At 37.0% G+C, this 19,248-nt stretch overlaps 1 protein-coding gene across 5 annotated transcripts in view; it reads left to right on the forward strand.

Moving 5' to 3' along the window:
• Nucleotides 1–19,248, forward strand: part of LOC127658677 (collagen alpha-1(XVIII) chain-like) — a 115,140-nt gene that overhangs the window by 70,559 nt on the left and 25,333 nt on the right. For all 5 annotated transcript variants that reach the window (XM_052148089.1, XM_052148086.1, XM_052148087.1 and 2 more), the window contains 6 exons: nucleotides 6,400–6,941; nucleotides 9,416–9,499; nucleotides 10,800–10,853; nucleotides 16,291–16,348; nucleotides 17,580–17,716; nucleotides 19,046–19,072. In XM_052148089.1, the coding sequence (XP_052004049.1) occupies nucleotides 6,400–6,941; nucleotides 9,416–9,499; nucleotides 10,800–10,853; nucleotides 16,291–16,348; nucleotides 17,580–17,716; nucleotides 19,046–19,072 (902 nt within the window). The remainder of the gene's footprint in view (nucleotides 1–6,399; nucleotides 6,942–9,415; nucleotides 9,500–10,799; nucleotides 10,854–16,290; nucleotides 16,349–17,579; nucleotides 17,717–19,045; nucleotides 19,073–19,248) is intronic.

Raw genomic sequence — 19,248 nt, forward strand, 5'->3', positions numbered from 1 at the left:
AGCCAGATACATTTACACTTGACTGAGATCTGTTTGGAATGCATCTCAAACCACCTCCGGTGATCGGATTTATATCCATTTCATGTCCGTCTTGGAGGGCATTTACACTTAGTCTTTTCATCCGATCAGTTAGTTTGTAGACCCACCCATTAACACCCTTGCAAGTGGTCACCCGCTTTTTGAAGCTTTGAAGTACAAGATTGATGAATGAGGTTTCACGGTCAGGATTAAGGGGGGGCACTCTGTAAGGTGTAGGATTGTAATGGTTCTCGGTAAAAAAACAAACCGTATGGTTTGCCACCAGTAAGCATTGTCACCGCGGTTCACCTCAAGTTTATTGACGCAATGACAGATGGTGGGAATGTAAAAAAATAAACTGCTGACAATAGTCATTATTTCTGCAATTTAATATGGTGACACTAGTAGGGAAGGGTAATTATACCCTTCACCTTTAACAGTTTGGAAAGAAAATATGTGTATGTGTTATCTGTTATATATTGTTGTTAGACAAAGCAAGATCACAGCCATGTCTACGTTCTTCCCAGATTTCACAATTCTTATGAGAGCATTTGCTAATTATATGTGTCCTCTATGATCTCTTTGTCACTATGTGAACTCTGCCCCTTTATGAAACATGCCTTGATCAGCATGAAGATTGCTAAATTTGTGAATGGATCACAGCATTGTCAGCAGCACCATAGTCGTTTTGATGGGTGACTTTGAATGGCTAATGGGCCTGAACATGGTTTTCAGTAATAAAATCAACCCATAAGGACTATAAACCCTGTACTTTCTCTCAGGGTGCCCGTGTTTTTGTTCAACCATTCAGTTATGAAGAGGTCAACTACACCAGAAAATATCAATAGATAAATAGACAATCTTTTTGACAGGGAGCGTTCAAGCAAATTCTTTTACATTTGCTTAGACACCAAAACGTACAATACTTTACATATTAACACGTATAGAAATGTACAAATGTGTACGTGTACTATTTTAATTGATTATTATTGTATAATTCGGTGGCTTTAGCTCAGGTGGTAGAGCGGATCAGCTGCTAATCGCAGGGTTGGCATTTCGATTCCCGGTCCACACGACTCCACATGCCGAAGTGTCCTTGGGCAAGACACTGAACCCCAAGTTGTTTCCAATGGCAGGCTAGCGCCTTGCATGGCAGCTCTGCTCAATTGCTCAAAAGTGTCTCGCTACCGTTTGCGACATGCCGTATTCTGCAATGCATATGTTTGAATGAGATATGAATGAGATATGACGGAGCACGTTATGGAGTGCATCAGCAGAAGATTTACAGTGATTAATAATTTAAATTCTATTCTCCACCTTACACAATGCTATTGTATGCCATCAGGGAGCACATTGGATGCAGAGCATCGCTCTGTGTGGAATTTAGACATTTTTCTGAATACATTATAGTGATAAAATGTATCTGCCTGTTACGTGTTTTATATGCTTAATAAATGGTTATGATTAGGTTTAGGAGTAGTTGTGGGATTAGCAGCTGTAATACTGTATATATATAAATTATTATATTATAACAAAAATGACTGCTACTCTACATTTATCTACTTATTACATGATTTTATATTGTTGAAATGTGGTTATGTTTAGAGGTTGGGGTAGGGTTAAGGGATCTAAAATATCTATAAAACAGTAAAATGTACAAATATATTTATAATCGATTAGTGTATTCAAATATGTTCGTACTGGATTCGTCAATATTTAACATTTCTAAAGCTGTAAATACATAAAGAAATTTACATTTTAGATGCTTTCAAACATCCATATTGCAGGTTTTAGTGTCTGTCCAAACGTACAAGCATGTACGTTTAAATGTTACAAATATTAATGTACAAATAGCTACGTATATTGAGATCAGGCTGACTCAACAGCTGCACACAAACCATAGAAACAAACTTACTAAACATGTCTGATGAGTTTGAAGGCAGAGAATAGATGCATTTCTATGTTCAACCTTATTTGTTTGAAACAGAGTTCTCAATCAAACTGAGAGAAATGTCTGTCACCTCTTCTCCATTCTGAACCGGTGTGTGTGTTTTTGTGTGTGACAGACCTCCGCCTGAAGAGAGTGAGACCTCAGTGAAAACATTCGGTAGTTGTAACATTCTCAGCAGAAGGGGTCACCCGGCACAGCGGCGCAAATAGAAAACAAGCTATTGACAGAATGTTCCATCACTCATCAGAGCTGGTTATTACAAAAACTCTGATTAACACAGACAAGATACCTTTTTTCATATGCCTTTTGCTGTCAGGTTAGGACACGGTCTGAGTACTCTTCAGTTCCTCTTAGTTTGATTTCCAAGTACTCTGTTTCAAACAAATAAGACTGTGCATAGAAATCCTGTTTCATGGATTAATTTATTAGACTTCTGAATTATACTTTTGCATTCTTTTGAAGCTTGAAGAGGTGGTCACCATAAACTGCAATTGTATGACATCACTGAGCACAATCATTTTTCACATTTGCTCCCTGTTGTAAAGAAAATGAAAGAAAGTCAGGGGTTATAACAACACAGGAGTGCGTAAACAATGACTGAATTTTCATTTTTGGGCGAACTATCCCTTTAACGTCGTATTCTGAATCCAATCAACTCATTGACAAATAGTCTTTGTGAACAGATATACATTCAGTAAATGAGAATAATAACATTTGTGTTCATAGTTGCGCTGCTGTCAAAATGGAAGCACAGAATTGTATATGTCTTTATGACGTTCATTAGTGTCAAGCGCCTGGGTTTTTGTGTTTAGAGCAGACACGGTGCCTCCGGGACTACTCTAAGTCTCTTTCGATCCCGACACACATCTGGATTCTGCTATTACAATTTATTGCCTGCTGTCAGAAAAGTAACAGTCAATGATTCTGGGTTCCCTGATGTGATTTTACCAAGCCTCTTCAGCCAATACCCATTTGGGATGGTGGTGTAGCATGTCCGCTGTTTAGACAACAGCACCTGAACATGTGCAGGAATGCAAGATGAGTTCCAAAAAGCTCCTCCTCTTCTTAGCTTGTCATTATCCTGTCATAATCTAAAGTCAAGCTTTACCCTTTTGAGTAGTGAAATTCTAAACAGTGGTTCTCCTGTGTCTAGTTAAACCAACCCCAAAGAATATATTCAGAAACTAAACATTAGCCACTAACCACGTCATAACAAAGCAATATGTAAGGTGTGTTTTCATTTTCAAATCCTTTCATCTGCATCAAAGACCATAGGGATTTTGTTTCAACACATAACAATCTGAGGAACATATTGAAGAAGATGTAAGCCCCTCAAGGACTTTGATCCTTGTTTGTTAAATAAGATCATGTGGTTGTGAGCAACATTGAGTAGACTTTTTCTGGGCCTTTTGAAAAGTCATATCTCGGTTCAAAACACTTATTTTCCAACATGAAAGCAACTCGATAGCTGTCATCATCCTTCACGTTTCTGTAAATATTTACAAAAACATCAGTATAATTAACACCATTTTTTGGTCTATTTTTTTCTTTCTTTGTTTTGTTTTGTGTGTGTGTGTTTCTCTCGGGGTTAAGGTTTTGTTTTGTTTTGATCTTCCACATAATACTGTAGAAATAGGAGGATATTTAATTTTTGTAAGATGAGCACACCATCCTTTCGTTTCTCTATTTGTTAAGCAAGAAACACCCAGAAAAGTAGCAATGCGTATGTGTAGGCACAAAGGGACGTGGGGACCAGCTGTAACCTCACACCTTTCCCTTCTCTTCATGACATGTCAGCACATGGAGCCTGTGATGTTTCCATGTCTCCATCTCAACCAACTTGATAAATATTGCCAGCAACTGATATTAGTCTGTGCTAAGTGACATTAGTGTGAGTTTGAAGATTTCCATCTATAGGTTAGTTCCCAGGAGACCTATTATGCCCCTTTTTACAAGATGTAATATAAGTCTCAGGTGTCCCCAGAATGTGTCTGTGAAGTTTCAGCTCAAAATACTCCACAGATAATTTATTATACCATTTTATAAATGCCTCTTTTTGGGTGGAAACAAAAACACGCTGATACGTCTCTATAAATGCAAATGAGCTGCTGCTCCCCGCCCCTTTCCGGAAGAGGGCTGTGCCTTTACAGCTTGTGCTTCGGATACTATAGCAACAACAAATCACAAGTGTTAATACCGGAGTTTAGCCATATATGTTTGAATATATATATATATATTTAAGCAATATCACACGAGCAAGAGTGCGATATGGCCCTTTATCAGCACTGCTGTGATTCGGCCTCATTATTTTTTTTAAATATTGCTTTATATCAGTGGGGATTTCTTTAAGACTGCAAGGGAAGCTCAGCTTCCCCTATAATGTCAAAAAAATAATGGTCAAATATGTACTATTGTGTAAACAATTTATTGACTAAAAATGCGTTAGTACACGTTCATCTCGAAGACGAGTTCGTTCAGAATCAGCTACATTACATATAGCAGGTCGGCTGACTCGATTTACTTCTCATACATTCCCGTAGCGTCAGTGCATTTCCCTGTTGAAGCCGAGCGTCCATTGACTTCAATGGGGCTGTTCTGAACAGTTTTTTTCAGTGCTCCGAAAATAGACGGTCATTGGATAAATGCTGCAATTATGTCCCGCCCACGGATGCTCAGCGTCTCTGGGGGTGAATGAGGAGTGGGCTGGCCCGGACTCCGGGCTTCCGTGTGATGATTGGAGGATCTGTCGAAAGACTGCATCTCCTTTTGATTGACAGCGAATCTGTACTATAAGAAGTCACTGAAGCTATTTCGCGCTCAGTCCCATCGCAGATTTCTCAAGTGTAGTCGAAAGACAAACTGCTGCAACCTATTTCTTTATATTTGTTTGCCGAAATTGCTAGTCAATTTGCATAATACATTTCACACAATTATACACCACATTCCTTGTTTCAGTTTTACCAAGTTTAATATATTTTGTTTTAGAGCGTTCGTTCGTTCGTTCATTCATTCATTCATTCATACAGTAGGCTAGGCTAGCGTCGTACGGGTGAAACTGCGCACGATGGCAGACGGTGCTAATATTGTCGACCTGATTTTGGCGAAGCCAAAGTCTTCCTTACGAGGAAAAAATTAGAATTAAACAGCAGGGCAGATCAACACCTAAGATTGATTTAGTGCAAAAAATAGGGTAAATAAGTTTATAATGTAGGCCGAAAATGAGCTTCCCCTCTTTGAAAGACCAGCAGCCGCCACTGCTTTATATTGACACTTATTCACAAAGCAGTCTGGTGTAAAATGATTTGCACAACCATACACACATTTTTGTATGTTTTGGGGCACATTTCCTTCAAAAACAAAACTTGTCCACTGCGTCTTCAGTGGCTCTGATGCCGGGACTACATAAAGACCCTTATGTTCACTTTTACAGCCAACAACAGAACACTTATGATGCTTATGTGTATCTTCTCACTGTATCTGCTCCAGCATGGAAAAAAATGTCAGACTGTGTGTAGATCACTAAAGGGAGGATCTATGATAATAGGGTGGAGTCCATCACCAGTTGTGGGCAAGACCTGCTCTAACGTGACCTCACTTTAGAGGAGAAATGAAAACCATGTATTTTGGTACACTGTTTTTGATTTATAGAAATATAGGAAAGAGGAGTGGGTGGACATTTAACATTGTAGGGTGGTTGTATACACACACTGCTGACTCACATTATGTACAAACAAATTTTGCATAATAGGTCCCATTTAAAACCAGCCTCATGATCAAAACCAGCAGTGTCTGTGATTTACACAGAATATACTCATGTACTCATCTGCAAACAAAATTGCCCCCTGAAATAAGACCAAGCTATAAGGGATTTCCATTTAATCTGCCTTTATGAACCTAATTTTCTATAAAATCACATTTTTAAATACTCAAGAAGTTGTGCTGTATGCTAATAGCATGCCTTTTTTTTTAAACAACTGAAAGTCTTGATAGTTGCCATGTAATTCCCCAGTCTCAGATCAAATGAGTATGATATCCTTCCAAGTGAAGATTAAATAACTTTTTTAGACTTTCTGTCCCAGGGGATCTTCAAAATTGAAACAATATTATGAGGAAATGTTTTGCAAGTATCGCCTAGTTAGTATTTGGTTCAGGATATCAAAATGTTCCTGTTTTTGTCACCAAACATCCAAGAGTTGAAAATACTTATCCAGTAGATCACCATAGAAAATTAGAAAATCACCCTTAATTAGAGTTTTTCAGAACGTAAGCCAAGACTCACCGCCTGGATTCCCACCACAGCTGACAATGTTGAGCACTTAGTCTAGATGATGTTTTTGAGCACACTAATAGTGCTTTCTAACCTTGTCCCAGCCTGCTGCCCATCCCTATCCATTCAAGTCCATTTATATTCTTTTCCTTTCTATCCACAGAAGAGAGTGGTGTATCACTGTTGCAATTAATTGGTGATCCTCCACCCGATGGCATCACCAAAGTCTATGGCCCCGATAACAGCCCTGTTTATGTTTTTGGCCCAAGCTCCAATGTGGGTCAGTCTGCTGCGGTTCACCTACCGAATCCTTTCTTCCGAGACTTCTCCCTGATCTTCAACATAAAACCCACATCCACCAAGCCTGGTGTCATCTTCTCCATCACAAACCCATCTGAGAACATCATATATGTGGGTGTGAAGCTGTCTGCCATTGTGAATGGCAATCAGGATATCATCTTCTACTACACCGAGCCAGACTCGCAGAGCTCATACGAGGCCGCCAAATTTACTGTGCCTTCTATGCTGAACACCTGGACCCGGTTTTCTATCAGTGTTCGAAATGAACGGGTGTCCCTTTACTTCAGGTGTGACTCTGACCCTAAAGCCGTCAACTTTGAGCGGTCTCCAGATGATATGGATCTGGACGCTGGGGCTGGAGTGTTTGTCGGTCACGCCAGTGAAGCAGACCCTGAAAAGTTTCTGGTATGTATGCCCTCTTTACGCATCCTATACATTAAGATGATTATATCTCTGTGAAACCAATTCAAATCAAAGCTAGCTGAGACCAGAAAAGGGAAGTGGCTGTTACGGCTAATGCAAGTATGTGAAATGGAAATCACTGCAGCTGAGTGTCTCTTGCATGATTTGATTGGCTCAAATTAGCTTGTTTTGAAAATCAACATATATTCTCTGGCCATAAAACAGTCCACCCATCTTTCCTTGTTGGACCAGAGTAGTTCATTGCTTTAAGAAACCACAGAGGAGCAATTAGCTCCTGCTAGTCCTGCAGCTGACCCCACAGCTTGATCTCAGATCAGCGAGAAATGGTAGACTGCTGTCCTGTTTTTTACTCATTAACAAATCAGATGAGACCTAAGAGCAGACACAAGCTAAGAAGGACTGAAACACATTTTTTGTTTATCAATTAATATGGACGCTTTAAAATGATTCTGGTATGGTATGATGAACTTGCCTTACCAAGAGATATAGAGAGAGTTTATTTGAATCTGTTGGGGGTTTACTTAGATAATATTGGGCTAAAATTAAGAGTGAACTTTAGAATGTTTAGAAGCAGTTTGAGAGAAATGCTATTGGTGGAGAAATTGCACACCTTTAAAAACTAAATCCAGTCGCTGTCAAGCGTAATTTAGACTGTATTTCTTTAGCAGAACACAAATATCGTAAGGATTTTACGAGAAGATAGAGCTGATGCCAGCACTTCGACGGTCCAAAAGTCACATTTAGGCTGCATAAAAGTAATCCATGCGACTCCATTCGATCATTACATTTCTTCTGAAGCAAATTGATACGTTTGTGTAAAAAATAAATCGTTAATTAAAACGTTAATAACTTTTGAAAAGCGCTTCCTGCCAGCAGTTGACGTAAGCGTGACGTAAGCGTGTCAGCGAGTTCACATGAGAATTCATAAGTGCCGTGTATTTGCAACAGAAGAACGAACATCACGTGAGAGTTCGGCCATTTCAAACAGCATCAGAGCCCTGGACGGAAGAGCCAATTTAAAGTTAAAAACATTTTGATTATCGACTTGTTTCTTACATAAACCAATCGATTCACTTTAGAATAAATTCATTGATCGACTGGAGTGGATTACTGTTATGCTGCCTAAATGTGACTTTTGGACCATTAAAGTGATGGCACCCGTTTACTTGCATTATAAGGACCTGACAGAGCTCTGTCTTCTTCTAAAAATCATAAGTTGTGTTCTGGTGAAGAAAGACAGTCATACACATCTGGGATGGCTGATTACAACCTCATTTCACTCAGTTTGGGGGCCCCCACATGGAATAATTCACACACTTTGTCAAATACCCACAGTGAGACAACTGAGGCAGCAGGAATGCCTCACTTTTCCCAAAGCTCAGTGGACTCATGGCCATTCAGAGGCAGATGTATCATCTGTAATAAGGCTCATCTGATATCCCCTTGTTCACATGGCTTTCATTTCCACCACCATAAGGAGATGGCCATCAGAATTACAGACATGATTAAGCAGGATATGATTGCTATTCCCACCCGCTCATTAAGACCATGTGCTTATCTGCACAACTGTTAGGCAATCAGGGCCTGTAGATCTGACCTCGAGTTGGGGCTGTAACAGGGTCTCAGCAGAGTTCACGGCATGGCACAAAAGGGCAATTAAGACATCATAAAGCTTCCTTGGCTGCATTCTGCTCCTTAACCTTTGACCTTAGCACAGTGCATTCACTGAGACATTAGAGGGGAAGTCCTGCCATATCTTAACAGCGACAAATTCCTGTAACCCCAACCAAAGGGGTCTGAAATGGAGATAAACTTGATGATTATAACAAACAGTATTAAGCAGATGTCTTTGTGTGTCTTTGGGTATTGAAGTGGAAATGAATGAGTGTTGCTTGGTGGATAACAGACAGAATGTTTCCATATGCGTTGTTATTATTCCGAAAACCATAAAATGGAAATCCCACAAAGAGACAGATAGCTACAGTGGGGTCCAAAAGTCTAAAACACTGTCTACACCGGGCGCGTCTATTGATTCAACACAATGGCTTGGGGTTGTCTATACTTGACTTGTCAGTACGAATGTTCTAAACCAATTATATTTGTTTTTGGCAGTAGTAGCGCCAGTGCGTGCAGCGCAAAGTGGAACGGGACACCCTTTTACTGTTTCCGTAATGGATGCATTGCAGTGGCCGCTTTCAGTGTAGACAGCATCATTGATTATAATCAGGTGTAGACATGGTGTGAGACCACTAGTGAGGATGCTTCTATTTTGCCTTTTTCAATGTAACAACATAAAAATTTTAGTAAAAAGCAAAAATGTAAAATTTTACAGGAATTTCAGAATTTGTTATGCCCCTCTTTTGATAGTCTTTGCTGACATAGATACAGTATACTGTATACATCACACCTGGCATGCCCATCAGAAACAAGCTTACCAACCTGTGTGTGTCTACTAGGGTGTCATCGGTGATCTTAGGGTGTTGAAAGACCCTAGGGCGGCTGAACATCACTGTGAGGAAGATGAGGATGACTCAGATGAGGTATGACTTAAAGCACATAAACTCTCTAAAGAGTTAAATAATCACTTTCACTCATGTGTAATGGCTAAATGAGGTATCATATGTGTCTCACCACAGCTTTGCATCTCAACAGCTTGCCAAAAGCAGCTCTGAACTAATAATTAAATAATAAATAGCTAAAAAAAAAAAAATAGCTGTCACTTTACATCTGATTTTCTCAAATGAGTTGGAGACCATTGGCTACAAACACTTATTGTAGGTTCAAAGGTTCAGTAAAATGGATGATTAATCCAAAGAATGACAACTGCAACATATTGAAATTGGACTCTGTGAGATGTGACAACTAATAAGAACTGTAATGTTTTTTCATAGCCCACATCATGAAACAAGTGGATTCTTTTTCTAAAGGAATGCTTTAAAGTTTGTATAGTTTTGATGCTCAACCTTATTAAGACATTTTTGTGGATACATTTATAATGAGACCAGTGTATGAGGAATTCAACACCTAGCAGACATTTTGGGATTTAGACGGTTTCATCAGTGGCTCTTCTTTGATTTGCTGTGATTTTGGTTCTCGTGGAGATAAAAGACTATACCAGGGATTTTAGACGTTAATGGAACAGTTCACCTAAATATGAAAAAATGGGTCATCATTTACTCATGTCATTCTATTCCCAATTGTCTTACTGTCCTGTGTGAAACACAAAATGAGATCATAGGCAGAATACCAGAGCTATTTCCCAAACAATGAAAGTGGATGGTGATTTTTATCACCATGCCAATAAAACACTATAAAATGATGATAAAAGTAGTTCATATGATCTGTATTTTAAGTCATCTGAAGCCATGTGGTGTGGCTTTGTATGGCTTCACAAGACCTGGAATATAGAACATTGTTGTGCTGCCTGCTTTTATGATTCTTTCATTGAGCTTATTGGAGTTTAGCCAGATAAATCACCATCCACATATGTTACATGGAAAAAAGCAGCTCGTACATCTTTTGTTTTCATGAAAGAAAACAATATATACAGTTATGGAACAATGTGAAGGAGAGTAAATGATGACAACATTTTCTCTTTTCCATTAAAGTTACTAGAGTGCCTGTTGTCCGATTACCATCACTCTGTGTGTTTGGAATGTACTTCCGTTCATTTCTAAAAAAAGAATTGCTGCCTCCAGTTAGTTTTTCCACAGGATAAAGCCCATCAATATGATGTATGACCTGAACATGCCCTCTAGGTGTATAGATAACATTGTAATGGTTTGACCCTTTCTCATTGTTAACAGTCAAAAGGAATTCATGTATTTCTCCCCTCTGCAGGGATCGGGTGATTATGTTGGAAGTGGTGACAAGGATGGACAACAATCAATCCAGGTATTAACATAATTTTGCTCAGAATGTTTCTCTGTGTTTCTTATTTTGGCCTTGGTAACCATGTTAACCTGAACACTCACTAGTAAATTGCTACAATCCAATAAATCACCTCACTCAAACCAGCATCCAATGACAATCCTGTGGTTCCGGGCTATTTAGAGAGCAGCAGTCGGTGAGTTTTGGGAGGTTTGTTACTGTTCACTTTCTCATCTTTTGAGGGAAAGTCCTGGATGAGCACTGTTATCTCCGGAGCAGTCTCAGATGTTAAAGCCCATCTTCCCATATCTTGTGTTACTAGTTCAGAAATAAGCCATGTGGAAATTGCTCCTGATGTGCAAGGTCTATGTCTGAGCTTGCCAGAGCTAATTACAATGGGAAGAAACCAGGTGGCTCTTATGTGTGGACTGCACAGATCCTCTGAATCAAGAGTCTGCTTTTTGTTTAAAGAGAGAGTTATTTTGTAATTTGAGAACGTTTAGGGCACTTTTTAATTCCTTAAAAAGGAATTTAATTAAATTTACATGTACTGTATGTCTTACTATTTGACTGTTTAACATTGCTACTTCTGAGCAGCCACTTGCCTTTCACTTGCAAGTATTTATAACTGTTACATTTGTTTTAAAATCTTTTAAACAGCTGGTGCCAAGCACATAGGTGCCAATTCTATTTTCCCCTTCTATTTAACCTGGTAATTTTAAATTTGACAGCTTTTATTCTCCTTTACAGAATGCAACATGTTTTAACATGCCGTGCATAGAAAACAGACAGCATTTTCCAACATGCTATAAAGTGAACTTCCCTTTTTCCAAGCAAGAAATCAATGTTTTATGGGTGGCACATTCTCCCCTTGGATAATTTCCACCCTTGTTTCACAGTCAATCCAACTCTCATCAGATGTTTGACAGTGCATTTGAGGCAAGGGCACCTGGTGGGCATGCATTCTTGCAAAATGTGTTGCATGACTCACTCGTGTGTAGGCCTCTTTGTGTAATCTAATTTTATGAGATTATTATATCTAGAGGGGGGAAAAGAAGTCTTGTGATTGTGGTTAACACAAGTTTTACTTCAAGTCAAGAAAAATGAATGTTAGTATGTCTTATATACTCAAGCAGGTTTTATTCATCTCATTTTTATTTATGCTATTTCTAATAACTTTCTTGCTTGCTATGTTCCTCATTTGTTAGTCGCTTTGGATAAAAGTCTCTGCTTAATGACTAAATGAAAATGTAATAATCATTAATGATGCTCGGGGAAGCTAGCGCCTCATATATACAATGGACACATTGTACAATTTTCAAGGAAAACATTTCACAAAAAAGAGGTTTGTTACAGGTTTGAAATTATAAAAACAATATACTCTATGTATTGTTCAGAATTTAAATAAAAAACGAATATTTGGTTATTATTATTATTATTCTATTAGTCCACCTGTGTAAACAGACTTCTTACATCCACTAAAAATCACCTTGACACCACTTTGTTAAAAATAATGGCAAAATTACTAAAAGAACTAAAATCTTATTTTATTTGCAGATACCACATGGTTTGTTATTTTATTATCTATACAATTTAATTCAGACATGAGTGTCCAAAAGTGTCCCAATACTATTGGGGGTTCCTATGATGTAACACTCATTTTCTTTCTCAAATTTATTCAAGTAAGTTTTTCAAAAAACACTCAAAATTGCATTTCAAAACAATTGCCATGAAAACAGCCCTACTATGATGAGCATGTGTTTTCAAATTAATTTAGATTTTTGTTCTGGGCTTCAAAGTGGTGTAACTGGAGAAAGTAAAAAAAAAAAGAAAAGAAAAGAAATAAAAGTTAATTAAATAATAAAAAAGAAATGTTGTCATAAGCAGTTTGTAATATTTTATTATTATTTATTAAAAAAAAAACAATAATACAAAAAATAACCAATTTTGTTTTTAAATGTTATTAATATTTTAAAAAAACTTGTCCACCAAATCAAGGTCATGTAGTGTAACCAACATGCATGAATATCTAAATAAATAAATAACACAGAGAGGAGCCCATTAGGCACTTATGGCTGTGTGTAAAGTTTTTAAAAATATCCCATGACACTTTTTGTTCAGGCTTATTCGTGACAAAAAAAAAAATAAATGAAAAAACTAAGTAAAAGGAATTATTAAGTTGTGAACACTCATGTGTATTTCAAAGTATTTTAATACCTTTTTCTTGATGGTTACACCACATTTTAAAAGCAATAAAATTATTTGATTAGATTTTTTTATCATTTGTTTTTTTCAATAATGTATGAATCCAACATGGACTAAAATACTATGAACTTGACATGTGTGATTTAAAATTGGAAAAGTAGTATGGACAGTTTGTCCCTAAATGGCAAAACTCATAAACATTCATTCATCAGATATTGAAATAATCTTTTACTGTTTCTTGATGACCATTTCAAGAGCTCCTATAATTATTTCGCTTAAGTAATTTGATAACTTGATCTGTCCATCTACAACTCTCAGTAATGGGATTTTGTTAGTCACTGAATAAACACATGGATCAGTAATAAGTCTTCAGTCAGAATTACTGATTGGTCACATGTTTTCGCCTCCAGTACAAGGATTTCCGGGTTCTAATCTGCCTTAATACAACTTTTTCATTTAATAAACAAAGATTGCATCTGTATCTTAGTGAATGTACTGTATATCATGAGCAGGGGCACATCTGTTTGCATTTTGTTTTGTGATTTAACTGGACAGGAGTGCAAGTGAGTATAGAGTGTACTTCTGAATGCTTGAGAGAACATTGCCGCCTGCTATCACTCAACGCCACTGATAACAGCCACAATAAGCACTCAACATTAAAAATAATAAAGCGCTCTTATGCAACTTATTATAACACACATAAACCAAATGCTCAACAACTAGAGGTTTTCCTTCTGCATTAGACACTTACCTGACAAAAGCTAATTTTAAAAGTGCGGGGAACTACTAGCATAGTCAAAAGGTAGTAAGGACATGTCCCACCTGTCCCACCCATAAATGATGCCTAAGTTTTAAAAGGATTTCTTATTTTCATCACTTCGGACATATCATTAATGTCAATGATCTATAAGCTTTGCTTCCACTATATAACAAGGTCACTGAAGTGTACCAGCTCCATATATATCTTAAAATAAATCATTACATTCCATTAAAGGATCCAAATTGCTCTCATGGAAGACCACGGTGCAAAAACATATGCAGAAAAGAATGGCCTCCTCATTCAACATGTACGGAAATATCCATCTGTGTCTTATCACTCTCTCCACTATAACTCACAGTGTTCAAGTTCAGTAAGGAAGTGCAGAGAGCTGTCTATCAGCGAGTGGTGGTTGACATTCTTCTATCTGCTCAGCAGTGGTAGTGATGGCAGATGTTTAGCAGTACCTCCTTGTCTAGTCATGCAACCCCCCCACCTGCCCACCCCTGTCCACTATCTTTAGACCACGGGACCCACCGCATGCATTCTACAAGTGGAACGTTGTCTTTATACAGAAATACACACTGTCAGCATCCTCTTACGGTGGCCATCAGATCACTCCTTTTTCTCAATCCCTGCATGAAATCTGAGGATCAGAGAGTCTCAGAACCTGATGCCTGGTATTACATCAGCTGGGTCTTTTTTCAGCAGTGTTATGTTACGCTGAGTGCAAGGTCAGGCCCTCTTTGTGTCTGTGCTTTACTCGTTCAGCTCTTCTGTAAGAAGGCTTTGACAGTTGTTAGCTATATTGACCCCAAAAAGTATCTGACCACTTAAGCCACACTTAAAAATGTATGAATGTCTTTGAATTATAAAAAAAAAAAATATCAAAGCAAGTGCTGTTTATCTCAAAAGAAATAGAGCACAAACACTTTTCAAGAAGCACATTTCGCAAAGAGGAGCTTGTTAATTTTCAATTAGACCAAAATGAAGATAAAAAGTATTTAGACACTTTCTGGTTGTCGTAACATGTCTATAGTTAATAGGATCAACTACAACTGTCATTACTTTGCTTGGATAACTGTGTGAACTTGAGGAAACTGTCTTCATATAACCACTCAAAACCATATTGGGACCAGTTGAGTAAAGTTAATTCAAAGAAAAGTACTTTCTGATAAAAGTTGGTTTGTTGTTGTGTATGTGATGCAATGACATACAAACATAAGACTTAAGAGTCCAAATACTTTTTGGGGCCCCTGTATGTATCTCTTTCCCAGTTGTCTGGCTGCGATATGCGAGGATACATATCCAGAACCATGCAACCGTTGTCACGGTTCTTTGAACTCCCATTTGAGAGCCTGAAGAAAATTGTGTAAACATTCTGTGGTTGTTTAAGATGGTCACAGAAAGTGTTTGCATTTGTACACAAGCAGTAAAATGAAATTAAACTTTGTCCAAACAGGTTTGCAAGTAATATACAGTGGTTTATCATGGTTCTTCTATGCTACACTATAAAACCCCTGTTCTCAAATGGCTAATCTTCTTTTAAAGTAGAAATACCTAAACATCCTTAAACAAGATAAATGTACCTGATAAGCAAAACTACATAAGCTGTTTTCAGAGAATGTATTTTGCATATAAGTGTATTTTGTCTTGTGGCACTGGGAGATTTTTTTTCACTTGTTTTTCACTTGTTTATGCTTAAAAACATATGAGAGCAAAATCTTACTTGAAAATGTATTGCGCAGGTTTGCTTATCAGGTAAATTAATCTTGTGAAAATATTCGGGGTTCAATACAAGTTAAGCTCAGTTGACAAGATTTGTGGCATAATGTTGATTATCACATAAATTAATTTAGACTTGAACTTTCCTTTTCTTTAATACAAGCAAAAGCCTGCGTTACTGTGAGGCACTTACAATGGAAGGGGCCAATCTGTAAACATTAAAATACACACTGTTTCAAATGTATAGCGTTAAGATGCACGTTAACATGATTTTAGTGTGATAATCTCGCTTAAACTAACCTATTCTGTGTAAAGGTATATGCAATTGTACAACTTTGTTGCTATAACAGTGTAACACCGTAAACCCTAAAACTACTATTTAACAACTTTACAGTTTAAATAATCCACAGGTTTTAACAGAAGAATTAATGTAAGTGCTTTTATGAAATTAAAAGGTTCACATTTCTGCCTTAAAACCCTCCAAAATCTGGCCCCAGTGCCTCACTGTAACTTTGATTTTTGCTTATTTTAAACAAAAGGTAGGATAAGATAAAATAATTTATTTGCGGCAATCAACATGATGCCATGCTATCGAGTGAACTTAATAAATATTGAACCTGGAATATTTAAGTATGTTTACGTCCCAACACCCCCCCCGGAAAACAAGATAAAGACTGACATAAAATTCTAAAACGTAATATTCTTTTGTAAATTGCAGTTTGATTTCATGTTGATTTACGTATGTGAAATTGTAATAATATGTATCATTTGCAGCCGACACCTCCCTCCTCTCGGCCTCTCCCGCAGCCGCCGGTGACCAGCAAACTGACAGGTGAGCATTCTCTGTTCAATGTCTGATATGGACTGGTCTGTCTGTCTCTAACCAGTGTGATAGCACAGCTCATCATTAGTATTTATTGCACCATTCAAAGCTAAGTGGCTCTTTTTTTTAACGTGTTTTTGGTGGTTAATTTATGAATTCACATCGATCATATTGGCAAATTCATTGTTCATGAAAGGAAACACATTTAGTTTGCATGATAAGTTTACCCTTATGGAAAGACAAGCATGGCTATACTGGTCCAACATCTTGACCAGCAGCAGTCTGTTAGTACTGGTTTACTAAACCAGTCTGTACATGCATGCAAATTCATGCTGATCTAAGAAGTTTTTTCAGCAGGGTATATATTGAAAACTAAATATGAGATTTAGTCATGGTGATGCTATTTGTCAGTCCTGTTACCTAGTCATGAAGTTTACTAGAAGATGAAGAAGAAAAATGTATTTTAGATACATGCCTGATAGACTTGACTGGCTTTATGGAAGCTAAGTGTGTCCATGAAAGTAAAGGAGGCTCAGTGATATTTGGCTCCCTCTTCTGGTGTGAGAAAGTGTAAAATTATTATTTTAAGGGATCTTTGTAATAGATGGCTTAAATTAATACAGTTATTCAAATTATTTATATTTAGTTTTATTTATTTAGCAATGAATATGGTTTATAAAAAAAATAAATTATTGTCAGCACATTGTTCCAAAGCAGCTTTACAAAGAAAAAGTAGATTAGGAAGACATTGGGAGGAAAAAAGACAAAGGATTTATTTTCCTTTAAACTAGCTCAATTTATAAGTCCTGATAAATATTAGGTGCAGATGATTACTTTCTGCAAACCTCAGGCTCCTATGGTGATTCCCGCCAAACCTTTGGTTCATATGGCGTCATTGCTGTGATTACATTTCAAATACTGTAAAACAATAATTATTTAAATCACAAATTCAAAGCAGCACAACAAATACTACTATAAATTATAAATAATTTAAATTTAAATAAGTTTTTTCACATTAATGTGAATTAGTTGTTTTTGCATTTTAAGAATGTGGTTTGGGTTTGCGCTTAATTTAAATTAATGAAAAGCATGTCTTGAAAAATCATAATGGTCATAAAATACGATAATTTTCATTGTCCAAAATATTATTGTGAGTGAAAAATTATCTGGACATGTTCTTGATAGGTTGCAACAGTGCTGCTGGATTTCTTATCTTAATATTTTATATTGAAATTTACAGGTTCTATTGGAGCAAGTGATAAAGGAGATAAAGGAGACAGAGGAGAGAAGGGTGCCAAAGGCGACAGGGGCCCTACGGGGCCGAAGGGCGATTCAGGATCTGGATCTGTGTCTGGTGGTGGTTCAAAAGGAGAGGAGGTGTGTTGAATACAGTGAAGCTAACTGAGAGATTCAATTTATTTTATTTTTTTATTACATCTCTGTATCAAAATGAATCAATAAGCTGTGAGATGCGGTGCTAATGTATGTTGTGAATATTGTCACAGATATAGGGCTACTCCTTCAGGCCTATCTATAGTCACAGTAAAGCACAGCCTCAAGCCCTTTATTGTTTTAATAAACCAGTTGCATAATACAAATATTTTCAGTTTAACATCATTTTCTTAAAAAATAAAAATAAATCATTAAGTTCCAACCTTTTGCTAGACAATATATTGTCTTTCGTAATGTTGCTATATTATGGATATTGGCTTGGCTGGTATATTACTGTATATTAACTACTCAGCATTCAGAACTATCGGTTTTATACTTAGCCACATTACAAAGCTAAAATAATCTTAAAAGTTTAGCTCCCCAAAAATGAAAATAATCTCATAATTTAGTCACCCTCATTTCATCCTAGACGTGTTTGACTTTCTTTCTTCTGCTGAACACAAATGAAGATTTTGAGAAGAATTTCTCAGCTCTGTAGGTCCATACAATGCAAGTAAATGGGTGCCAAAGTTTGATGCTCAAAAATCCAAATAAGGGCAGCATAAAAGTACTCCAGACGGCTCTGGTGATTAAATCCATATACCCTGAAGCGATATGATAGGTGTGGGTGAGAAACATAGCAATATGTACCGTAAGTCTTTTATTTTTACTATAAATTTTCCTCCATGCTCAGTCAATCTCCAATCCACTTTCACTTTCCAATTCTTCTTCTACTGTTTTTGATGATTCACATTCTTCTTGCATATCACCCGCTACTGGGAAGAGAGGAGAATTTGTGATAAAAAGTGACTTAAAATTTGAACTGTTTCTCACCCACACCTATTATATCACCTCTGAAGATATGGCTTTAACCACTGGAGTCATATAGATTACTTTTATGCTCCCTTTATATGGATTTTGGAGCTTCAAAATGTTGGCACCCATTCACTTGCATTGTGAAGAACTTTAGAGCTGAAATATTCTTCTCAAAATCTTCATTTGTGTTCTACATAAGAAAAAAGTCATACACATCTGGGATGGAATGAGGGTGACTAAATGATGAGATAATTTTCATTTTTGGGTGAACAATCCCTTTTAAATACACAAATGTTAATGTATTTACTATTCTATTGAGTTTTTATTTAGTTACAATTATTTTATGTTTTGACATCTTTAACTTAATTTTTTTTTTAAAATGTTGTCAATAAAAATTCAATGTAAGCTTTAAAGACAATGATGGGGTCCTGAAATTTTCCGTCATCTGTGTTTTCTCAGGGTGCCATTGGAGAAAAAGGAATGAAGGTTTGTTATGATAATACTCTTGTGATATTTCTACCTGGGCATAACTGCAATGAGAAAATATATCTTGCACCTGCAAATGGAAATTTTGTCACTATTTACTCCCATTGATGTGGTTCCAAGCACATATTATTTTCTTTCTTCTGTGAACACAAAATGAGAGAATTTCCCAGGTTCTT

The sequence above is a fragment of the Xyrauchen texanus genome, chromosome 18, assembly GCF_025860055.1.
Source record: "Xyrauchen texanus isolate HMW12.3.18 chromosome 18, RBS_HiC_50CHRs, whole genome shotgun sequence".
NCBI classification, from domain to species: domain Eukaryota; kingdom Metazoa; phylum Chordata; class Actinopteri; order Cypriniformes; family Catostomidae; genus Xyrauchen; species Xyrauchen texanus.